The sequence below is a fragment of the Micrasema longulum genome, unplaced genomic scaffold (assembly GCF_059751315.1).
Source record: "Micrasema longulum isolate JH-2025_06_02 unplaced genomic scaffold, ASM5975131v1 h1tg000340l, whole genome shotgun sequence".
Classification (NCBI taxonomy): Eukaryota; Metazoa; Arthropoda; class Insecta; order Trichoptera; family Brachycentridae; genus Micrasema; species Micrasema longulum.
This window is the reverse complement of record NW_028277543.1, coordinates 1,240,869-1,266,102: the sequence shown is the minus strand read 5'-3', so window position 1 is coordinate 1,266,102 and position 25,234 is coordinate 1,240,869. Positions and strand designations below refer to the sequence as shown.

The following is a 25,234-nucleotide window of genomic DNA, read 5'->3' as shown; positions in this document are numbered from 1 at the left end:
TTTCATTTACATTACGGTACGTACATACTGCACAGCACTTGTTCTACGCAGCACAGCACTGTAACTACGCCTAACCGGTAAAAGTGTTACCCTTTCATTTAATTGATTAAAAGCTCATTTTTCATTTTCAACATATATATAGTAATTAATTAAAATAGACCCTTTTTTAAAAAAAAAACCCAATTATCCGAATGGGGTTCGGTCCCAATTGATTTGGATAATTGAAATTCTACTGTAATCCAATTTTGCCTGTGATACGGCAATACCGCATAACTATCAATTAGATATTTTACAAGGGAAACTAAAAACTTTTCCGCTAATTTATTACTTACGTTTTTATCAACCAAAAATACCGTTTGAGTATTGAAACAATTATCATTATTTACAGTAATAATATCATAATTTAAAACTAACAGGTTTTAATCCCTAGAACAAATTTATGCAGTAAAAACATTTTTTTTGAAAAAAAATATAGGTTATGCGTTATTGCAGTATCATCAACGATTTGTCACAGAGGAAAATTGTATTTAAATTTTCCTAAAAATATATCCAAAAAAAAAAAAAAAAGCCGAACTGGTCAAACAGATTCCCTCTTATCCTTCTTATATAAACAATAAAAAAGGACTGTTGTTTAAAATAATTATTTTTTTAAATAAAAATTGTCATTCTGTTAAATTTGCAATTCAAAATTCTCTTTCAAAACAAAGTGCTCATTTAAAACTAAAAACTATGCCATTATTTACAAAACCTCTTTTACAAAATGGTACATGTAATAAATTCTGGAAAATATTACCTGCGTCCGGTGTGGGAGTAAATAACTATATTTCTCAATATTAACGCAGCCGTCAGTCGGATACTTTTGGTGACAGGACCTTCATTGTCATCCTGAAAGATTTAAACATTCCAATAATTACCTTATTAATTTCTTATTGGGTACGGTAAAAAAAACACATGTAGTTACTGCGCCGACAACCTACACATAAGCACATCGAACAAAAACAGGACAATCACAAAACTTGTATAATAAACTATAAAGATAACACAATATAAAACTCTACAAAATGTTCACTTATATCAATAATACACCTAAACTCCGGAATGTGGAACAGTGGAGTGTTCAGACAATACTGAAATCCAATCCGTTTATTCTAGCAAACACAAATCAGTATTGATTACATTGCTGTCATGCATTGTAGGATTGTAGTCATTCTTAGGGCGTTACTTATAAATCTGGTATAAAGTTACGCCTATGCATAGTGGTAGAATAAGATGGCAATACGATTCTTATTCTACCACTATGATAAGGATGGTATTCTACCACTATGCCTGGGCGTAACTTTATAAGTTTACGAGTAAGGCCCTTACAAATTTAATGCACTGACAGATTTGTTATGTTTTCATCAAAATACTATGGCCCATATTACAATGGTAAGTTAACCAATGAAGAATTACGAGCAATATGATTTTATGTTTTGTAATGAGGAACTTCAGCCCTACGGGAAATTGGATACAAAAAATGTTTTCTTACGTGGGGTAAAAATAAGAGCATTCAATTGTACTGCAAAGTTTCTTGAAAATGTACAAAAAAAAAATATATATATATATTTTGATAAAAACGCACTACTTTGAATGGTGTCACTGGTTCATGTGAATCAACCTATGATCTGAGAGCTATGGAAGATTTCCGGTCTGCTTGTCGCTTCTGGACCAATGGGAAGGACTGAATGAGAATAAGCGGAAATGAACCTCTGACGTTACACGCGGAGTTATTTCAGAAATACAAAACTTTGAAAAATCGTAGCGCTGATAATACGATATATAAAAAATTTAAAAAAAATTTTTTGGCTTAGTTTAACAGTCCATTAACAAATAAAAAAATTTGAAAAAACCACTGAACTTCCTCATTACTCTGCATCACAAGTTCTCATCGGTGAGTTGGCTTCCTGGAAACCGGAAATCTATCACAACACTCTATCATTAGGTGATTTGGAGGAACTTGTGAGTAGTTAATTTTTTCACACATTCTTGAGAAACTTCGCCATATAATTAAATGCTCTAATTTTTACTGTGTGTAAGAAAACATTTTTTTATATCCAATTTCCGTAGCACTGAACCTCCTCATCACAGGGTACCGATAAAGATACTTTCAATTTTCTTACAAATATACACATTTTTGTACAGAAAATACAATTTAACTTTATAAAGAATTGAAGATAACTCTTGTCAACCTGCCATTGTAATTGGAGCTAAATTTCTCTGAAATAAGTGTGCAACTGGAATTTCAAGGTGACTCACAAAACACTTACAGGATAAATTATGTTAACCTACTTGATAAAGATTAGTATTAGTTGAGAATATCTGCAGAAAAATACTGTACCCCAATTTAATTTCACATGCAAAAATGTCTACGTAAGTAACTGAAGAACAAAATAAATATTCCAATTTTAGTTGGAAAAAAAAGTAGAATATGATATTTGCATAGAAGCGATTAATACAAACATTGAAAAGATTATTATTAACTACTGTGTATGTCTACGATATCACACGAGTCTACATAGAATACAAGACTTGATATATCTCTTATTTTTTAAAAACAATGAAGTCGTATTTTGTTATAACATGGATTAATTATTTTTATAAATCATGGAAAATAGATTATTAAACAGTAATATGTTAAATTTTTCTTTTTAAATACCTGTATTTCAAAATATCTCATCTTTTGCCTAAATTAACATATGCAACATTACAGCAGAATATTTTTTTATCAGTCTTTTAAGAGCTAAAAAATCATTCTAATTACAATTTCTTAGTAGAAGGTCATTGTAATCAATAAAACCATGATCATTTTTCTATTCGCACCCTGTGATGCATAGGGCTATAAAATGGTAATCCAGTTGCAGCGACTTGATCATTTGTGTGAAGGCAAAAGCAGTCTTACGCTTCAGAACCAAAAAATTAGAGTGAAAATCACACTTTAAGATTAAACACTCCATTTCGACCCTGCAAGGAATCGAACCCGAGATCTCGAGCATGTGGCCGAATGCTTTAACCTGTACATTTAGAGGCGGACTTATCTTTGCTCAGTTTTCTTTTTCAAGATTAGAAAAAAAAATAGTACTCGTACACACCGCAATATTGTGTACACAACAGAAAAATCATGCAAAAACAACTCAAAACAAATGGACTACAAAGCCAAACACATGTATTAATTGTCTGTTAGTTTTCTTTCTCACCGGAGTTTCTACAGTTGTCCTGTTGGCCTCAGCTCTGTTCTATAATCCAACACCAAAACATGGTTAATATTATTTAAGCTCCAAAACCTTACAGGAAGCGAATTAGTTGAATAAAAGAGAAGTAGGTATGCACATACTAATGTAATGCTGTGTATCGACTATGCATTAGCAATATCTCTGTTAAGCTGTAAAATGTCTAAATAACATATCGTCGCCGTTTATGAAAAGTCACTAAACCCTAAAAAAGGCAGTTTTGAGTTGAAAATGCCTTTCAAAGTGTAAAATTATGTTATTTAAGAGACAAAAGTCACCAAGGTTACTTAGAAAAAAGTTAGTGAAAAACAGTGTTGTGACTTTCAATAAAATCTCAACAAGCATAAATCACTGAAGGCAGATAGAATTTATTGACAGTTTAGGCTAATTTTAATCATTTTTTTAAGTATGACAGTTTTCTTTATAAAAAACAAAATTTTGTTTGTGTTTAGGTATTTCTATAATAAAAAATTAAACAATAAATATGATTAAAAATATTTCTTTATATAGAGCATATTTTTAACCACAAAATTTAATATTTATTTGTAATATTTCGATCCTGGCATTTACTTTTTGGGTTACATTTTACAGATTATAAACAAGCAGAAGTCACTAAACCATATTTTAGCCACCTTGGCACATTAAAAACCTTCCAGATATATGAAAATATGTCTGAAAGAAAAAGTTACCAGTGGAATTTATTAAAAAGACGTGAAGGAATTGTGTTGTTTAGATAAAACTTCCAAAACACAAAATGTCGATTTTTCCTAGGTCTCCAAACTTTCAAATTGCGATGTCCCAAAATGGTGTTTTTGGGTTAGTGACTTTTGCTTGAACGGCGACGATATTTTACATACATCGAAATATTACAACAGAGATGCAGAACAGCTTTGAGAAGGAAATATGGAAGTCTAGGCATTTACAGGTCTGTGATTCCTATTGTAAATAATGCTTTCGACTTCTGAAAATTGGTCGATTAAGTGCACTAAATGTCTCAAATTTGTCATTATATCTGAGCTATCTACTGTCCAATTCTGGAAAAAAAGCGGTACATTTAGTTTTGATGTTCTTTTCTGCATCATATCAAATTGTGTTTTAGGTTTGTGGCAATTTTGCTCACAAAATTTAAGCATATCACCTTTGAGCTGCTTGTGTAAAACTAAATAATAATTATTATTTAAATTTATTTCAACAGAGAGGGAAAACATTTTTGAGAAGGGAATATGGAAGTCTAGGCATTTACAGGGCTTATGACCTGTCATTGGCTGGTTTAAGTAGCCACTTTACACACTGTGTAACATTCACCATTCTGCCCATGTTTGAACATCCACATTTCCTCAACTCTTCCATCTGTTGACTTTTGTGAAGTAAAAGAGCTGAAACCTTTATCACGTAGGTGAGATTAATCCGGCTGAACCAAATCACCTACTAGGCAACGCCTGAAAACAATTTTCCAATTTTTATACTTCTTCTTTTACCAGGTAGTAATTCAACAATGTTTGATTATGTCCAAATGCTTAAAGTGGCCACTTAAACCAGCCAATGACAGGTCATAAGCCCTGTAAATGCCTAGACTTCCATATTCCCTTCTCAAAAATGTTTTCCCTCTGTTGAAATAAATTTAAATATGAACAACTCCCTAGGGAGGAAATCCAGCCAGTCTGCAAGCATTTGGACATAATGAAACATTGTTGAATAATTATTATTATCATTTCCCTATCCATACCCGATGGTACATAGGGCACTGCATTGATAACTGATCAAAGCCAAGTCCACTTATATCTCAAAGTTTTTTTTACAAAATTGATGATTGTATGCTGATCAAGTTATCTATGGACATCTGCTACAGGAAATATTGACAAAATCAAAACATTCTCATACTAAAACAATACATTGGTAATCCTTTGTATTTGTAAAGCAAAAGAAACTTAAAATCAAAAGTGTACTAAATAGAAAAACTATTAGTTTGTGACTATGTAAAAACTTCCATTTTGATTTGCCGACAAACAAAAATTCTGACTTGGCCAGTTTTTCTTGAAGGCTCATGAAATTTTTTAATGAAAGAATAATAACTGTCCATGCGATAATATCTTCCCACAGAGTGTCAAACATCTGTTATTTCAATGTCTGTTTTTCAGATTACAACGCCATAATCTTGTCCAGGAAAGATGGAATATCTAGTATCGTAATAATATAGATGTTCACATTGTCATTAAAAGTAGTTATCAAGCGCCATTTTTCTTGGACTTTGCAACAATGGTGATCGGACGCATTTAAGTAATTAACCAGAATCAATTTTTAATCAATTTTCCCATTTGCAAGAAAATAAATTGAGATTTTTTTCAGAGAACCATAGCCTAGTACATGACATTAACTACTAGAGATGGGCATTTCATTATTTAAAAGGCATAGCAGTAACAGTTACTGTTACATAAATTAAACTGTTTTTTAATAACAGTTCAGAGCGTGGGCAAAAAATCTAGTACGAGCAACTGCTGAACAGTTTCTCAAAATTTGATTAAACTGTTTCTTGTTACAAACCAAGCTGCTCTAAACAGTTATTTAAGAAACAGTTTCACATACCCTGACCTGTTTTAAATTTTTGTAAGGATGGGTGTTAGCCACAGTTTTACCACACTGCTCTAAAAACAATTGTATCTTTTTTTTTTAAAGAAACAGTTTTACATATCCAAACTAATTTTTCGTTTCCCAGGGGGAATTCTTTTGCCCTCGCACCTTTAAATTGTTAATTTTAGAAACAGTTCAATATAATATCCTGACTAGTTTTTCTTTACAGAAACAGTTTAAAAATGGATTCAGCTATTTCCAGAGAACAACTGTTTTAAAATAAATGTTTTTTTTTTTTACCACCTTTACTAACAACTACAGGCATCCAAAGTACATAAAAATAGGTATATTGATAGACCAATTGCAGCGTTTCTCGATCTCGTTAAATGGTTAGTTTAATACGATTAGTCTCTTTACGAACCATCAGTTCCCTGGGGTTTAGGAAGTCGACGGCATGCCTCTTGATGGCGTGAAGGGCCGCGTTGGTGGCGTAGCCAGATGCGCCCGAGGGGGAGGGGGGGCCCGGGGAGGCCCCTCGCCCCTCGGTCGTCCCGACCGCCACCGCGGGAGGTGTTACGCCCTTGCGGCGCTGGGCTAGTGACGCTCGGAGGGCCTGGAATTACAAACATCATTTCGGCTAAACAATTTGGACTAATCTCACCTACATCAATAAAACAAAATTAAAAGAAGGTCTATTCATTAATCGTTTGAATTTATTTAAGAATAAGGAAGTTCAGAGGTTTTTCAGGAAACTTATGTGTGTGAATCAAGCGTCCAAACCACTACATCACGGAGGCCGACTAAATTATTTATTATTTTATTTACTATCAAACTAAGCAAAAAGCATTATCATCGCTATGAAGTTGTGTAATTTTGAAAATCTCCACCCAAATTTGATGAAAAATTAATTTGCGAGTGCTTCTGACATTTAAAAGTTGAAACCGTACACAAATTATTTCTACCAGAACCAGAAATCTGTTGCTGGTTGCCACAACAACATAACACAATAATTTATTGGTTATTTATAATATCTAACAATCTAATTATAAATTATGACTTTACCTCTGCAGAGCAGTGTCGGTCCTGTAAATGGGTCATCATAGAGAATCTCTTGCGGGGAAGTTGGTCACAGTGCGCCCACAAACACGGCAGCTCGTTCCTGTTGCAGTGGGCTGCACAGGCGTGGGCGTACACAGCCGCAGCATTCTCAAATACCCTGTATTACACAATTATTACATACATTGTTTTCTTAAAGTCTAGCCAAAATTAAAATATACATTTTTAAATAATAACTTAATACAAATTGCAAACATTGAAAAGATTATTTTTAACTCTTGTATGTCTATGATGCCACATGAGTCTACACAGAGTACAAGACTTGATATTTCTCCAATTTTTTTAAGTAGTGAAGTTGTATTTTGCTATAACAGGCCTAAATTATATGATTATTTATAGATTATCAAATAGTATTTATATATTTTTTTGTTTTTAAATACCTCGTCTTTTTCTTAATGTAATGCGACATTACGGCACCGTTTGCAGAGGGATTTTTAGCATAATCTTTTTTCTCATAATCGGTGCAACATCGTTTGCTAAGAAAAGTAGCATGGACGATTGGCCTCGAGAGGGGAGACTACACTTACGGAGAAATGGAGTCAATGTTAAAAATCTCAAGTCTACTAAAACGTAGAAATAACATTGACTCCATATTTATGTTTAATTTACTGAATGGCTTGATTGATGAACCATCGCTACTGGAACAAGTGGCATTCAATGTTCCAATCCGCCGGTTGCAAAATAATAATGTGCTGTTCCTCGATCAACACAGCGCAAACTATGGCTTGCATGCACCAATGTCCCGATTGTGTCGTATTGTAAACTCGAGACAAGATCTGGACTTTTTTAGAGACAACTTAAACAAATACCACTTTCGGACAAAGGGATTTTGAGTATTATTAAATTAAAATCTATAACCTACTTCCACTATCTATTAAAACAATTAGTAACGAGAAAATGTTTAAAAAGGCTATAAAAAAATTGATAGTGAAGCTGGGTAGAAGTAAAACGGATTGTGTCATTCGCCCAAACCAATATTGAATCAACCGCACTTAGCTTATGTTAAGCTTTTGTTATTTTCATTGTGCGTTTTGTAATATAAATAATATAGATGTACATATATACCTTGTTTTTAAAACTGTGAATATTTTGTTAATTATCTCTGATTGTTAAGTTAGTCTTCTTTGTTTATTCTCTAATGTAAAAACATTTCAAAAAAATATAGTTAAGTGTCCTCGGCACGGGTAACCCCAACGAGGACACATTATTTTTATTATTAACTATAGTTTGTAAGAGAAAAATATGGAAAAAAAAAAGTCTATAGATTTTAAAAATCACTAAGATAGACTGGATCTTGTCTTGAGGTAGTAATTTTTATTTTTTTGTCCTAGCTTTAATTTTATTTTATTAGTATCTGTATTTATTATAAGAAATTGTATTAACCATCGTTAGAATGGACTACTAATTGTATATACTTACGTATCACAACCTCTCCACTGACACACCCAGGGTTCATCGGGTATCTTTCTCGGAGCTGCGGGAGGTTCTTTCTAAAAACACGAAATTAACAATTGAGACACGACTGAGTGAATTAGAAAAGAGAAATCGGTAATGGAAATTTACTCACAATGACTTGTGGTTCACTCACTAAGGGCTGTAGGACTTTATTGGGCTGATTCTGCTGAAACTGCTGCTGCCCGGATACGATAATCTTCTGTCCTTGGATGATTTGTTGATTATTCACAATAATCTTCTTCTCGACCTTGGCAGCTTGGGCCACTTGCTGGTTCCCGATGACGATGTTCTGCCGATTACCTTGCTGCTCTACGATGAACTGATTTCCGGCGTTAATAATCCTAGGGGAGCTTGTGACCATCGTGTTTCCGCCCTGGAACGGCTGCGAGACGGAAACAATCTGCTGGTTATTCCCGATGAACTGTTGTCCCTGGCTGATGATTTGGTGGTTCGATACGTTTCCGGTGATCATCTGTTGGTTTCCGACCACGATCTGCTGGTTGCCGACCATGATCTGTTGGCCCCCGACGACGATTTGCTGATTCCCGCCGATGATCTGCTGGATCTGGCCGAACTGTTGCTGGTTTCCCGACTGCATGATGACTTGCTGGTTGCTCTGAATGAGTTGCTGGTTGGCCTGTATGATTTGCTGGTTGCCTTGGATGATCTGTTGGTTCTGCTGTTGGTTGGTGAGGAGCTGGTTGGAGATGATCTGCGGCTGCGGCTGGTGGCTGATGACGGGTTGCTGGCAGGGAACCAGCTGCGCCTGGCCCTGAACTATCTGCTGCTTGATAACTCCGGACTGATGAATCATCCCGCCCTGGACTATCCCCTGGTTCCCTTGTATGACTCCCTGAGTAGATTGAATGACTCCGGTCGATGTTTGAATTATACCTCCAGTACTCTAAAAAAAATTCTGATTGAGTAAAAAAAAAAACGTGAAATAAATAATGTGAGGCTTTTAAAACAAAGACGGCAATCGCCACCATTGGTCTGAAATAAGTTAGATATGGCGATGGATAGAGAAACAAAAATACTATTGATAAATACAAAGGTTTCGGAGCATAAATTAATGGCAGAGCAGTATGCCATACATTTTTGAAAGCATTTAGTTCTAAAATTAAAGTGACGAACATTAGTAATATAAATTTTCAGAAGACGTATTTAAAATCAGTTCATTAAAAGAATTAGAAACGATTTTATGCAAAAATTATTTTATATAAAGTATTTTCATGGTTTCTGCACTGTTGATAAAAGAACTTCACTGACGATATGTATATAAAATAGTTTAATACATTTTTTTAAATGACATCGATCCTCTATAAAATGTTGGCAAGAAAAAATAAAATCTTCCCTTTTAGATCCAAGCCACAGAATTATTAACTAAAATAATAAATTAGCGAACCGAGTTGTGGTCCCGTGGTAGCGTTGGTCCGAGGTTCAAATCCTATTCAAATAATGAACTCAAGTATTTCTTTTTTCTAAAAAAAAAAATTTGCAATTTGGGAAAAGTACTAAAAAAACATTTATTGCGCATTACTAAAAAAGATAAAAGGTGGCGAACGCCGTGTTCGTTTTAACACGCCTCTTGTAGTCATATCGCACTGGTGATGTCAACATAAAGTACCAGTCATAAAATTTAAAGCGTTATTAGTTATTACATAATATTATAATATGTAGACAAAAATTACATTCACAAAAATGAGATGAAATTTTATATACACTTGATCCATGGAAAACGATAAGTGGAAAGAAAGGTGATGCATGCAAAAGTTAAGAGCGAAGTGTATATATTTTAATGAAGATATATGATCATCGTGCAATGGTAGAAAGAAGAAAAGCATAGACATAAAACCACAGAAAAATTAAAAGTGGAGTTAAACAAAGAATGATATTCAGTAAAAAAATTATATTTGAAGCACTAACTTTATGGTTATTCATTATAATAAAATAAACAACAACTTTGTTTTTAACCGCCTATTTTTCTACCGACCGGTATGAATTCATCACAACTGGAATATGCATCGTCAGTCTGGAGCCCTTTGTACAACTGCAACTCTTTTAACTTGGAAAGAGTTTAGAGGAAGTTTTTACGCTACATACAGTTCCAAAAGGGTAAACCAGTAAATGAAATTTGCTACCAAACTTTGATGTCTGAGTTGAGGTTACCATTGCTCTCCACCAGCAGGACAATTGCTGACCTCACCCTAATGCACAAAGTGATATGCGCCATAATAGATTGCCCAAAATTACTGTCCCTGATAAACTTTCGTGTACCCACGAGGACCACCAGACTCCGACACATGTTCCAGTGCGAGTACAATAGGTCAAACTTTACCCACCATTCTCCCCTCCCCAAGTGAGCATCCACAGAACAGCTAATGATTATGCCGAGCTGTTGGACTTGCACCACACCACTCCTGCTGCTATTAAATTAGCTATCCTATCCATCGAATGGCTATCCCCTCAATTCTCCCCTATTTAATGTGTTTCTCCATTTATCTTCACTTTATTTCCTTTTCCTTTTTTTTTAGAATAATTACAAGTTAAGTGTAATAGTTGTGAGTTTATTTTTGTTATTTTCTATAATATTTTATATGCACTTTTAACTGTATATTGTAAGAGCCCTCTGGGCGTTTATTAAATAAATAAATAAGAAAAGAAAAAACAAACAAACAATATTTCTTTTAGTCCACTTCTGTCTGGTTTTAAAGATCGTACCCATCTCACATTAGGCTTTCCATCCTTACAATACAAAAAGACTTGATTATTAGCTCCATGGGTTCTCATCGTACCTTATAAAGAAGCTTGTGTAGCTTCGTAGCGTCAAAAAAAGGTGTTTTTTATTTATTGTATTATAATGATATTACAAATTAAATTGAAGATACTAATGCACAACAGTGTAAGAACGGAGAATGGTTCCACTGAAAATAAAAAGGCAAGGTGCAATAGTGCAAGAATGAACAGAGGTAAATATAAAGTAGACGAATAAAAATAGGATACCATTGGAAAACGAACAGTGGGTTAGTGGAAAAAGAATGAGAAATAAATCAGTTTAAAATGAAGATAAATATGTTATGCTAAACAATTCCAGCAGAATTATGTATATTTAGGCATAAAAAACATTAATAGTCTCCTTACATAAAATAAAAGATATAAATTAAACATTAAAGGATCACTTCGCAAAAAATGACTAGATAACATTAAAGGACCATTGAAAAATGTCTATACTTTACATTTTTATTAGAAATATACATATGTATGTATTTGTATTATAATTATACTCGTATTAATAATTCAGTCAAGTCCCTCTCCAAGCACAAGAGCTTGTTTCTTTTTTAGAGAGATGTTTCTCATGATGCTGTTATATGTATTTGAATGAATTAATGTACCTTAATTATTGTTATATATGAAATTATTAAATAAAATATCAGAATAAAGATAAAATTATTCCTAAACTGAAGTGAGAATCGTGCAATGGCAGAAAAACGAAACACAGGTCCACTGAAAATAAGGATGATGGTGCAGGAATTAAAATGAAAAATGAATGGCAGAAAAGAACGAAGAATTGTTGGCTGAAATTAATAAGGGGAATATGCGGAATGGTGCAAGAATGAACAGAAGGAAGTGTAATGTTGAACCATCAGCCCGGTTAGATGTACCTGAATAACAGAGTTGGCGCTAGGTTGGTGCTGTGACTGCTGTTGGCTGATGGCTTCAGTGGCCTGAGTTATCAAACTGTTCAAAGTATTTTCATCCAGACCACCGGGATTATTCACCTTAAAGCAGACAGTACTTTCCTCACCGTCTATTTCACTAGCTGTTTCAAAACCACTACACCATTTTCACTTATTTTAATATATATTATATATAATTAAAGAAGTACAGTAAGTTGTACTTTTAAAAAATTCATAATAATTCAAAAAGTTTGTATTGTTACATAAACGCGACAGCAGGTCCATAAATTTGCAGTTCTGTGATAATGGCTGTTTGCATTCAATTGTTTGCTTTATTCAGAATTCAAAATTTGCATTTTTACTAACAAGTATACTTGGGACGATGATAAATATCATTGTCTCAATTGTATTTTATATGATTGTTTCAAGTTGTACCGCAGAACATATATTATTTAACAACTACAATTTTCAAGATTGAAGACGTATTTTTCTTATTATAACTGTCAAGATGTCTTACTGTTACAATTATACGGGGTTTGATCGATATGCTCCGCCCTTGGCCTATTTCGAAGTAGATGAGAAAAAGTTCTCCTGGACTTGTATACACTTCTTCCAGCGATGCTCCAAAATTTCTATAGCTTCCTGGTAGAATATTTGTCCGACCTCTGCCAACCAATAATTTACACAGCACATGCCTTCATTGTTGTCCAAAAATTTATTTCCACGCAAATGTTCCTTAAGTTTTAGGAATAGCCGGTAGTCACTAAAGGCTAGATCAGATGGAGCATTTTCAACCAATTCAAAACAAGCTGCTATTGACACTTAACGCCTTGTGGGCTGGGGCATTATCCAATAATTTAGCACTGAACAGGATTTTGCAGAGGTCAGCGGCCTGTTGTATCAAAACTGTTGCAGGTTTCAACTTGTCACCGGTACTTAACACGTAGGTTCATTAGACTACAAAACGCATACACATCAGCTTGACTGGTCAACACTCGAAGCAGGTCAGGGGTGGAGCATAATTATCAATCAACCCTCGTATAGACACTTGAAATGAAATATAATTTTAGAATGACAACTAACTGCAAATGGCCACCAAATTTAAATATTAAGGAGTAAAGCCACTCCAGAATTTGAAGCCGCTCGACAATCTTTGAAGTCAACCAGGAAGGTAAAAGAAGAGGACAATGTTAATTTGAAAGGCCAAATGTATGGTTGTACATTGCAAATTGAAATTTTCTACTATAAAATGTTAATTCAAACTTTAAAGGTGTTTTTCTCAAAACCTGTTGGCCAAAAAAGCACCATTTCATTAAAAAAATTAAAAGTATCTTCTCAGATACATTGTGGATCGAACTACGTACGGAATTTGCGGTTGGTTATTAACTTTTTTTGTTATAAATAATAAATCATGTAATTTTTTTGCTTAAAGATTTATTTTTTCTTTCAAATCTGCTTTTTATACACATAAAAAATAAAAATCAATTGTTCTAGGTTGAAAACTAAAGGAGAAATCTTTCCGGCTGCAAAACGCTTTGCACAAAAGATACTCTGCAGTTTTTAAAAAAAAAATACAAAAAAATATAAAATTGTACACTTTAAACTATGTTAAATAAAGTTTTACAATTCGATTTTTTTATTGCTTTCATTGTATTCCTATTTTTTTTTTTTAATGTATGGAATGTGAGGTTGACAGGTCCGAGCTGACGTTGCAGCGGACTATGCGTTCGGACCTGTCAACCTCACAGCTGTTGGTGTTGCCCTCAATGTAACTTTTTTTGAAGCGCTGAAGTGGCTTTAACCCTTAAGTAAATCGTGAAAAGGCAAATAATTTTCGTCAAAATAATGAAAATATGACAATGAATGCTAAGTGCAACTTTTGAGGTGAGATTTTGTTTAGTAGTATACCAAGTTTCACTATTAGTTTAATAACACGTACTATGTTTTTTTTTTCAATTTAAATTATGGGCAATACAACCTTTTGGATTATTTTTTAATGTGAAGTATTAAGACTTACTGTTAATGTGATTGGTGCATTTGGTCCATTTCCACTCTGAAGTATAAATATAGTCTTGTGTGGCATAACACCCCCCTGCATAAAACTTAGTCCTGAAATTTGTATGTAAAATATTCATATTAAAATAACAATTAATATAAAATACTTTATTATTATTAAGTATGATACGTATTTATTGTCGAATACTAAATTGCGATTCTCAATGCTTGTAATTTGTTTTAAATTTTTATTTATACTATATTAACAGTATGTTTCAAAGATTGACATTTCTTCAATTCTTCCATCTGTTGATTTTAGTAAAACAAAAGAGCTGAAAGTTTTGTCAGCGTGGGTGAGATTCATTCGACTGAATTATTTCACCTTACTAGGCAACACAATCAAAATTACTTTTCAATCTTTAAAGATCCGTTGTTACAAACGTTGAAATTTTCAAAATCACTTATTTTTGTATGAAACCTTTCATCTTGCAGACATTAAATTAATAAACCTTTGACGATCTAAATTTATTGCAGCAGAGAGGGAAAACAATTTTGAGAAGGGAACATGGAAGTCTAGGCATTTACAGGGCTTATGATCTGTCATTGGCTGGTTTAAGTGGCCACTTTATTCACCGTGTAGCAGGTGAAATAATTCAGCCAGATAAATCTCACATTTGTAAAGGTTTCGGCTCTTTTACTTCACAAAATCAATAGGTGGAAAAGTTGAGGAAATTTGGATGTTTAAACAAAGGCAGAATGGTGAATGTTACGCAGTGTGTAAAGTGGCCACTTAAACCAGCCAACGACAGGCCATAATCCCTGTAAATATCTAGACTTCCATGTTCCCTTCTCAAAAACGTTTTCCCTCCGGTGCAAAAAAAATAGATTTTAATAACTCCCTGGGGGAAAAATCCAGCCTGTCTACGAACATTCTGACATACTCAAAACATTGTTAATATTATTTTATGATGCTAAAATACTATTTACCGCTCGAGATAAAACAATACCTTATATTTCACTCATTTGTCAGGCATATTGCCTTGAGGCAATTTCTTTCTACCTACCAAAATACAGTCAAACTTGGTTATTTTGAGGAAGACGGGACCGACTGAATTTGCTCGTTGTAAGCATTACTCGTTAGACCAGAGAAAGGTTTTTTAAATACAATCGCAATTGCATATTGTCACTACTGAAAATTAATAAATGCTTACAAACATACCACTTTCTAAATTTCAAATTCAGATAAATAAACATTTGTATTTTTTCACAATGTTGACAATGTGACAAGGATAGAGAAAACTTTTTACACACTTCAACATATTTCGCGCCACGTTCTATTTTACAAATAATTGCCACTTTTTCGCAAATTGAAACATTTCGGCTTGTAAGTAGTCATGTTTACAATTCAAGGATTACCTAGGTTTTAACTTGACTGACATCACCCACTTGTAATGTTCATTATGCATCGACCATAGAAAATAAATTTAAAAGAACATTGTAAAAACCCCCGAAACAAGGATGTCATGCATAAACTACAAAAGAAGTTGTAAATTGTAATGAGGTGCTGAGCCTATGCTTACTAAGTTCACAAACCTTGGGTTTTTTACACGCAATTTCAACCATATGTGTGATTCTTTGTCAATGTTGTCGGCGAAAACACTAATTAGGTACTTAAACACTTATATGTTATCATAAACATAAATCGATCTCAACGCCCAGCGGCATCTGTAATAAGTTAGTCCCCCATTTGGATTTTATTACTTTGGTTCTTTTTTCAAAAGCAATGTTTTCAAACAATTAAAGAGTTTTTGCTTAACTGTTGACAATATTTTTGTTTGGTATGTCCGAGAAGAAGCTCGTTATAAAAGTGAATAATGTATGGAGAAAACCACAAACTAAAATGTCAACTAATGTTACCTCATTACATCCGAGATCTCGATATTTCCGTGATCGTTTTAACCAAGTTTGACTGTGTTATATTCAAGCTTGTTAGTGAAAATTCTTGGTAGAAATTCTTTATTATTTATCATAGAAATAAAAGATAAACTATTACAAACCGGTCCTTCGTTCAAATAAACACTTAAGACCGTTTTTTGCATCTCCTGTAAAAAATATTTCTGTCTAGGTATTGTTTTTGTCGTGAGCTCAATCACTAAATTAACCAAATGAAATTGAGAAAGAAATTAATAAAATGGAATGAGGCCATCAAAAAAAAAAGAAGCTTTTGTGAAAGTAAAATCTAGAAGATGATGGAAGTTGTCCTAAACATACCCGGCCTTTGAGCGGGTGTGCTGACAGCACGCGTTTGTTCTCGTCTAGCTGAAGATGGCGGCATAATCCACACACACACACAAATACGTATACGGATAAATTACCGACAAATCCAAAAACCGCAAGCAAAATAAAAACTGTTTTTCTAAACGCTAAAATTTATATATAGAGAAAAGTGGTATATTAAATCTTAGTGAAATCTCTGGAATGTTATTTCAAAATGAATCCATCAATGTATTTATTTAAAATAAATTATCTGGCATGTAAAATAATACAACTACATATGTACAGAATGGGTGGCCAAAGTTTTTACCACTATGGGCGACTTGCTTTTGAAATTTTTAGCAGCGGTCTACTAACACTGAAATTAGTCATTTAAAGCCAAAAATTACTTTTAATTGAAAATAAACATAGATAATACCAATACCAATTCGTGTTAATAACAGCAATTAATGATGACTTCACACAAATCTAAAAATAACATGTAAATAAAACAAGATGTTCTATTATTTTCGTTTTATTAACGCAAGCAATAGGGAAGTTCAGTGGTTTTAAAAAAATATATATATTTTTTCAGAAATAGAATCAAGTTAGGGTAGAGTGGGATTCGAACCACGGAACTTTGATCCGTGAGTCCAAAACACTAGCCACAGAACCACAAACCAACTCAATTTCTTTAGTTCATATTTGTGTCTGTGTAACTCATAAACATAGATACGACACTAGCTGCCAGCTGCTTAAATTTTGAAAATTGTGCTTAAAAATACAACTTATTATCCACTTCTTTCATAAAGTGGGTTGTATTTACGAATGAATTGATATATCTGTTTTGTTTTTTAGCGTTGCTGAGCAATTAAAGCATTTTTTCATCACAGCATATTTCTGCATAGCATCACGTCTGATTGTGATAAGTCCATTAGAGAATGAAGGCACTAATTGAAATGCTATCATGCTAGAAATTTGTAATTATACATAATTGACAAAAGTATTTTTAAATTTATAGCGAAAGTCATTAATTACTTCAGTAGATAATATGTATAAAGTGGTTATGAGGTATGGGATTCACTCTCAATGCGGATCAAAAGCTTATTATTAAAAGAACTTAGAAGACCCTAACTTTAATAAATAGATTGATTACCTTGAGAGTTTGGAGTCGCAATCAGCTGAAGAGGAGCAGAATGGGAAACAAACTGATTTGCGGGAACATTTCCTCCGACAACATTTTTACTAGAGCCTCCTAGTAAAACAAGAAAAAAAATCAACATTTTTATTTAAATATTAAGTGTTAAAAATGAGCACCAAATGTAAAAAAAAATAGTTAAGTTATATGACTTTTGAAAGAAAATTTTCTGTTCTGCAAGATATTTGATTGCATTTAAGTTACATATATTATTTTATTTGATTACAAGGCTATCAAAATGAAATGTCAAGCAGACGAAAGTGAACATTTTCGACAACTCGTTCTGTTTGCGTTCAATAGGAACAGCAAGCAAAACAAAATCGTAGAGTTTTAAAGAAGGTGGAAATCGCAAATGATAAAAAAGATTCAGAGTGAAGATAATGATAACATCATTCTACAAAAGAAACTTTTGCGTTTAGTAGTATTAGATGAGCAGTGACGGGTAAGAAAATGATTTGAATCCAGATTCAATGAAAAACTATTTTTAACTATTTGACACACACACACATATATATTGAACCTATCTACCATATTGTAGGAAGACTGTTACAATAATTAATATTGAACATTCAATTGTGTTTATTTAAGCTATATAATATATACTTAAATCTAGCAATAACAAAGTATTGCCGGGTTCAGCTAGTAGTTTATAAAATCATTTGTTATTTTATAAATAATTTGAATGAATTAAACTGAAAGATGTAGGTACTAATTTCTCAATAAAAACTATTTATACATAGTTCTAAATTTTTCCATATTTTGTAAGTATGTATGTAATATTTATAATCCACCATTTTCACTAATTGGATACTGGCCTGGTTTTAGGGGGGCGAATTACTGAGAGAGTACTGTAATTGGTACAGTAAATTTATTTATGCTTTATTAAGTTAGTTCATAACATCTTAAGAATTAATATTAACTTTTAATAACATCACAACTTTTTATCAAAACTTCTCAAGAACATTTTTTTTTCAAATTAATTTGAAATATTTCAATGCTTTCTATTTCTTTGATTTCTTCAGGTAACTCATTGTACAGCTTCATCCCTTATGAAATGAGTTTTGAGACTGTTTTTCTGCTCATTGGTAATCTTATCTTTTTTTTATCCCTAGTTTCACTCACCGTGCAGTATAATCTGTCCCCCCTGGTTGGATATTGTGGGCATAATGATTTGTCTCACTTCCTGGTCTCCTGTCTCCTGAGTGGTCACTGCTGGTTGCTGGATGACGGTGGGAGGAGTGGCACTCTCCGGAGCGGGAGTTTCACTCGCCACAAGCAACTAGAACACGCCAATGAGGAAGTTCAGCATTTTTCTTTATTTGTTAAAAGACTACCAAACTAAGTAAAAAAAAAAAAATCTTTTTTTTATGAATCGTTTTATTATTGCTATGATTTTTCTCAAGTTTTGTAATTTTGAAATTACATCACCCGTAACCATACTATTCAAGTCGGTGAATTTTTCTGCCATATGAAAAGAGAACCTCGTATCCGTCAAAACATGGCTACCTGGAAACCGGAATCTTATCACAACACATAATAACGCTATAATTGATTGGCTATTCTAAACACGTGTTCACAGCGATATTGTATCGTATCTCAATAAATTTTGTTACATTGAAGGTAAGATAATCAGTCTTACGCTTCAGGTGCCAATCCAGGAACAATAATATATTGCACCACAAAAACCAATATTGCATGCCCACCTCGGAATCAAACTCAGGGCTTCAAGCAAGGTAGGCGAATGTGCCAACCACTAGGCTACGAAGTGGACTTATATCCATTAGATTTCCTTTTCCGGATTTTTACCTAGAGTAGCCATTAAGTTAAAAGCATTTCTCCAGGGTTCTGGTTCTATTTAGTACGCAGAATTATATAATAATAATAATTGAATATTATGTTCATCTCACCAAATCTTCTTCATCTTCCAAGGCATCAGCTGCTAGAGCCGCATAAAGATTAGCTGCTTTCGAAGACACTGCCTCCTTGAAGAAAAAGGATAATACTAAAATGGGAAGATATGGCAATTTATAAGAATTCTTTTAATTATTTGAACAAATTATCATGGAATTTTTCATATTATTCCTAAGAATTATTAAGTGAAGCTACTATTAAATTGAATTGTTAATTTCAAAAACGACCAAAGTATGAAATCAATGATTTTACAGGAAAAAGAAAAAACATATATGAATTGATATTTTATTGTCACAGTATCAAAACTACAAAAATAAAACTATTTCGACTAACATAGATTTAGTTTGTACCTTCCAACAGGTTTTAATGGATATTATAAATTTTCACTTTGGTCGTATTCAAAACTAACGATTAAATTATTATCGTCGTTTAAATATATTTTTAGTGAAAGAGGTTACTTAAATATTACTTTAAATAAATATTTTAATCAATTTATGAAGCTCTGACTTTACGATTTTCTAAAATAAGTAAATTTAGAGACTTACTAGTGATTATACACAAAATAAATACATCTTCCCAAACATTTTAAGTAGTCGTAAATTATTACAGTAGAAAATGAGAATTATACTCTTGTGTTTATTTGGACACGTAGAGTGAATGAACAGCGAAAGAACGACTAAAAAAATTACAGTACGAATGTTGGTAGAAGTAGAAAATGAGACTGAGAATGACGTGGTAAGACCAAATACAACAAATACTTAAAGATGGACATTTCAAAAGTCATATGGCGACACCCCAAGGTAGTTTATTTATGTCGTGATAAGCATTTAAACCTCGATAGTATGTGACGCTACCAATTATATTTGATAAAAACCCTTTGAATCCAGAATGTACTCACAGTACGAGGTTTCTTAATGCTAGGCTCCTCATTGTCTTCCTCTCTGGACGGCTTCCTCTCTTCCACGCGGTTCTGCAAGGTCACCGGCATAGGAGGAGGAGATCTTTTCTCGAGAAGTTCAGCCAACATTTTGTTCTGGAAACATGCAGCGTATGTTTTATGCCATTATTTAAAAAAAAAAAAAATTACTTACATAGGTCGAACATCCAATTCAGTCAGACAAATCCGAAAAAACGAAATTGAAGTAGGCAGTTTTTTGACAGATTTTACTCTCTATCTGATGCACTCCTTGGGTGACTGCAAAATGCCACTAAAAATATACAATGGCGAAAAACTTGCACAGAATTAAATGGTAAAAATGCTTGAGTCACTTTAAAAATATTCCAAATGTCTCAATTATAAAGCAGATATATTGCCAACGTACGCATTCACTAAACATCTGTTTAAAAAATATTCAAAAAGTATGCACAAATTGACAATATTAGACTTTATGTGATCATTAAAATAGATTATTTTTCCATTATCTTTGAACTTCTAATTTGGAGATGTCCGACTAATGAACTGGACGATCAAAGTGTATTTCTGTAGAAGGAAAGGAAAACAGAGATGAGTCTAAAATTGTTACTTTTCAGGAAATTTATTGAACTCCCTTTTCTTAATTTGTCGGCCTCGTGACGTAGTGGTCAGCGCGTTTGCCTACCACGCTAGAGGTCTCAGGTTCGATTCCCGACATGAGCGATATGGGTGCTTTTAAACTAGAATATTTCATAGTCCCTGGACTGGTACCTGAAGCATAAGGCTGATCATCTTACCTTTATGTGATAAAAAAATTAACAAGATACGCCGCGATTGGTTTACCAAATCAGTGCCCTATGCACCATCAGGTCCGGAAAAGGAATGATGATGACTTCTTAATTTGATTTCCACAAATTATAACTATCTCTAGTGTTAAAAAGATATTTAAATAGTAAATTAGTAGTATGTATTACTACTGCCGTTATGCCATTTCATTGTAGTTATAGGCAGAGAGGATGGAACGCCACACGTGTCTATCCTGGCATACATTCCTAGCTTCTTCCACATTCAGCCCTTGGATTGTGTCTGTTTTTAACATAATCAGAGGTTTTGGTTTATCTGATCATGCATAGTGTTTCTTCGTCATCCTTGTTCTACGTTATTAATTCTCGCCATATATATCCCCCATTTTACATTCGTTCCACATGACCAAACCATCATTTCTTAGTGTCATCAATTACACCCGTCTCAGATTTGCACTCGTCTGATTTCATCATTTATAACCCTGTCATATATAGATTTCCCACACATTCGTCTAAGAGACATTTCAGCTGCGTTCACTCTGCCTTCATCCTTTCTCTACCAGTTCAGTATTTTTAATAAACTCTTTTTACATGTTATATTAAGTGTTTATAATCTTACACATGTTGTGTTATGTTGACTCATCTCTGTTCTCTTTCCCTGGGAGATTTAGTACATCCATGTACAGGCTAACTTCTTTGTGAGTTTTTTTGCTGTTTGTGAAGTTCAAAATCATTCCTAGCCTAATCAATAAAGAATTTACCATAGGTACCCGTTTATTATGTCTCTTGTGGCGCAAAAGAGAAAAGAAATTAAGGACTAAATTGAAATGAAATAATTATGACATTTTTGTCAAAAAAGATAAAATGGGTTAAAAGAAAAAAGTTAACTAAAGCAACCCGTTTTTCCCATTGCAAATACAAAAACGTAACAGTTATTAAACTGAACTTTTTTTTATACAACTGGCCCTAAGAATCTGATGGTAAAAATACAATAATTTAAAACATAACTTACTGCATTACTTGTTGGTACTTCATCTAATGTGTTGCCTTCGCCTACCACTGTTTCCACAATCACTCCTTCTATAGAATGCATAAAAAAAGAACCTTATTAAAAAAGACATCAGCTTTAAATTGATAATTATTGAATTTTTTCACTCTGATGTTCGTCACATTGATTGATAAAAATGGCAAGTAATTCTTTTTTATCTGCATTTTATTACTGAATAAGCTCTTAAGTTTTCTTAATTTAGATTAAATTAAATTAAAAGAGAGTAAATCAATAATATTACCTGCAAATTCCTCTTGTTTTGTTGTGGCAACATTTCTGGTTATCGGCGTCAGGGGAGGTACACCGGAATTCTAAATAACATACATGAAAATAACTGATTAGCTTCACATTATTTATTACTATGATTTATAAAAATAATCATAAAAATTAGCAATAGACACAAAGAGTTATTTTCAAGTGAAATCACAGCTTAAAGGAAAAAAAATAACAAATTAATTTTATGAATTGTGTACTTTAAAAAAATTACATCAAAAATTGAAACAAACTTTGATAATAAAATTGAGAAAATAACATGTCTATACTTTGAACTCTTGTATTATTATTATTATTTTTTTTCACATAAGCATTCTTCTAAACAATTTTTTTAATTCCCGCCAAACTGCAAAAGCAGTTTTTTTGCAGGGATTTCTCTCTTTAAACATTTTGGTAACACAATATAATAATGTTTACATAAAATATTTTTTTAAAATCTTAAAAACATCAATAAAATAAAAGTTTAAAAAAATTAAATACAAGTAAATCAAGTCTTTTTTGATAACGAAATATATAAAAAATAATAAATTATAAATTATTGATATGAAAAGTAAATTCACATAGTAAATAGGTCATTAATTTTATCATTGAGTATAGAGTATAGAGACCTTTGAGAATAGAGATTCAATATTTACCACAATGTGTTTTAATCAAAAAACTGATACATATTAGCAAATTTCGATTCAACCCTATCTAAAATACATTTTTTTGTTAGTTATAGGTTTATATCATTTAAGGTTTGTGTAACATATTCTATCTTTTTAGATGTCTTAATATTTGACTATAGGAACAATTCTACAGAATTTAGTTTCACAGGAAGCGTTAATGGAAAATTGTAGCAATATTCTCACCTTTGCATTACCCATAGGCAACGGTGCTGTACTTGTTACACCTGATGATGTTATGGTGCTGCACGATATCAGAGCTTCGGCATCCAATTCCATCTACATTTAAAATTGATTTTGTTTTAAACAAAATTTAAAATAACATAAAATCCAATTTTGGTAACTTATTTATTTACTTTAAAAATGTATTTATACATTTTTATATCCTCAAGTATCGTTCGTCTTTTATTTAGAATACATATTTAAGATATATTTCTTGTAGGCAAAACTGCCCATTCTAAGTACCTAAATTTACACATTTAACAACAGTTTTTAGTACATAAGTGATTTAAAATGGGAATGCCACGTACTAAACATAACAAAAAAACTGATTCAATTATCTCCTTAATTAAAAAAGCTATCTCATATAATATAACACCGAATATGCGAATGAAAATATACAAATCCTATATCAGACCAGCTCTCGTATACAGATTTCAGATACGGAATCTTAATTTTGCTAAGGAAATCAACTTGTTGAAAAGAGTTAAAAGAAAAGCCACAAAGCTGTCGCCAAGCCTGAAATGACTTCCATATATGCAGAGACTGGAAACTCTCAATATCACAACGCAGCAGGAACGGCGAGAAAGAGGCGACTTGATGGAGACGTAAATTACTCAACAGTCACAAGTTTGGATTCCATGTTCAAACTTAAAAGTGATGCTCGACTTTGACGTCAGTATCAGGCTGGAGAAAACCAGATTAAATCTAAACCCACGGAAGCATTTCCTGACCAATAGGATTGTTGATGGTTGGAATAAGCTGCCACAGGAGCTGGTCTCAATGTGTAGTCTCAATAACTTAAAAAATGAACTAGATTCATTTTGGAAATAATATTTTTGGATATAAAATTATAATACACCAACAACTAACTTTTGTTAAAACAGATTTAAACAGCTTTAAGCAACATTTTATTATCACCCTTAAAATATGTATATTATTATCTATTATAATGAAATTAAACATATGTACTGAGTTAAAATACAGTAAACTTACCGGGGTGGTTATCATTTGCGGAGAAGGAGGAGTTTGTGAATTTTGTCCCATTAGCCTCTGTTGGTTTTGTCGCTGAGTTACCTTTAAAAAGATCAACCAAATGTACAACTCATTTTTATCATGCTAAAAATGCAGATATGACTATAAATGAATGAAGCTAAATAAATCAATTAAAAAAATATATTATAAATACTAGTATTAAATTGGGGAGGTCCCCAATAAAAAACAAAAAAAACATATATCTATCTCTCCTTGAAAAACAACGTTTTTATTTCCAAAATTTACAAGATTCGACATAGTTGAATTTTTCGACAAATTAAAATTTGATTCCTATAAGAATGCGTCAATTTTAGCTTTGAAATATAAGTATATTTGGTTTACTACCGTAAATATATGCCGAATATTTTTTATTTTATATGTTCTATAATTTTTATTTAATTAAATTTTTTCTATAAAATTAAGAACTTATTAAGATCTTTAATTATTAACTTGGTAAGACTTATTCTATACCTTTGTTCTAATTTAAGTATTATTTTTTATATTTAAAAATTATTTTTTGCTAAAATTACATGTATGTAAACTGTGCAAATTGGCTTAGGCCGTTAATGAATAAATAAAATAAAATAAATGAGGGTATCGGAAGCAAATTTAGAAATCTCCACCAAAAACGGAAAATTATTTATTGATGCCAAAATAAACTATACATAAAAACCTACCTACCTAAATAATAGCGTAATTCAAAACCGTCTCTTAATCTTTCAAAACAGATTTAAATTATACTTGACACCGCAAACTTTCAGCATTCTCCATTGAGTTAGTGAAGCATAATTACAAATCTCACAATAAGGAACTTCAGCCCTACGGGAAATTGGATACAA

General features: G+C 32.6%; 1 protein-coding gene across 7 annotated transcripts in view; it reads right to left on the bottom strand.

Moving 5' to 3' along the window:
• The window catches only part of Bap170 (Brahma associated protein 170kD), a 49,624-nt gene that overhangs the window by 2,255 nt on the left and 22,135 nt on the right, over positions 1–25,234 (bottom strand). For 3 of the 7 annotated variants that reach the window (XM_088225245.1, XM_088225251.1, XM_088225247.1), the window contains exons 15-30: positions 24,357–24,437; positions 23,328–23,420; positions 22,445–22,514; positions 22,168–22,235; positions 20,338–20,472; positions 19,436–19,510; positions 18,651–18,807; positions 17,487–17,585; positions 14,100–14,191; positions 12,068–12,184; positions 8,518–9,309; positions 8,370–8,440; positions 6,897–7,050; positions 6,256–6,447; positions 3,234–3,272; positions 794–885 (exon numbers count right to left, since the gene is read on the bottom strand). In XM_088225245.1, coding sequence (XP_088081371.1) covers positions 794–885; positions 3,234–3,272; positions 6,256–6,447; positions 6,897–7,050; positions 8,370–8,440; positions 8,518–9,309; positions 12,068–12,184; positions 14,100–14,191; positions 17,487–17,585; positions 18,651–18,807; positions 19,436–19,510; positions 20,338–20,472; positions 22,168–22,235; positions 22,445–22,514; positions 23,328–23,420; positions 24,357–24,437 — 2,327 coding nt within the window. The remainder of the gene's footprint in view (positions 1–793; positions 886–3,233; positions 3,273–6,255; positions 6,448–6,896; positions 7,051–8,369; positions 8,441–8,517; positions 9,310–12,067; positions 12,185–14,099; positions 14,192–17,486; positions 17,586–18,650; positions 18,808–19,435; positions 19,511–20,337; positions 20,473–22,167; positions 22,236–22,444; positions 22,515–23,327; positions 23,421–24,356; positions 24,438–25,234) is intronic. The other 4 variants (XM_088225246.1, XM_088225248.1, XM_088225252.1 and 1 more) reach the window with 4 other exon arrangements.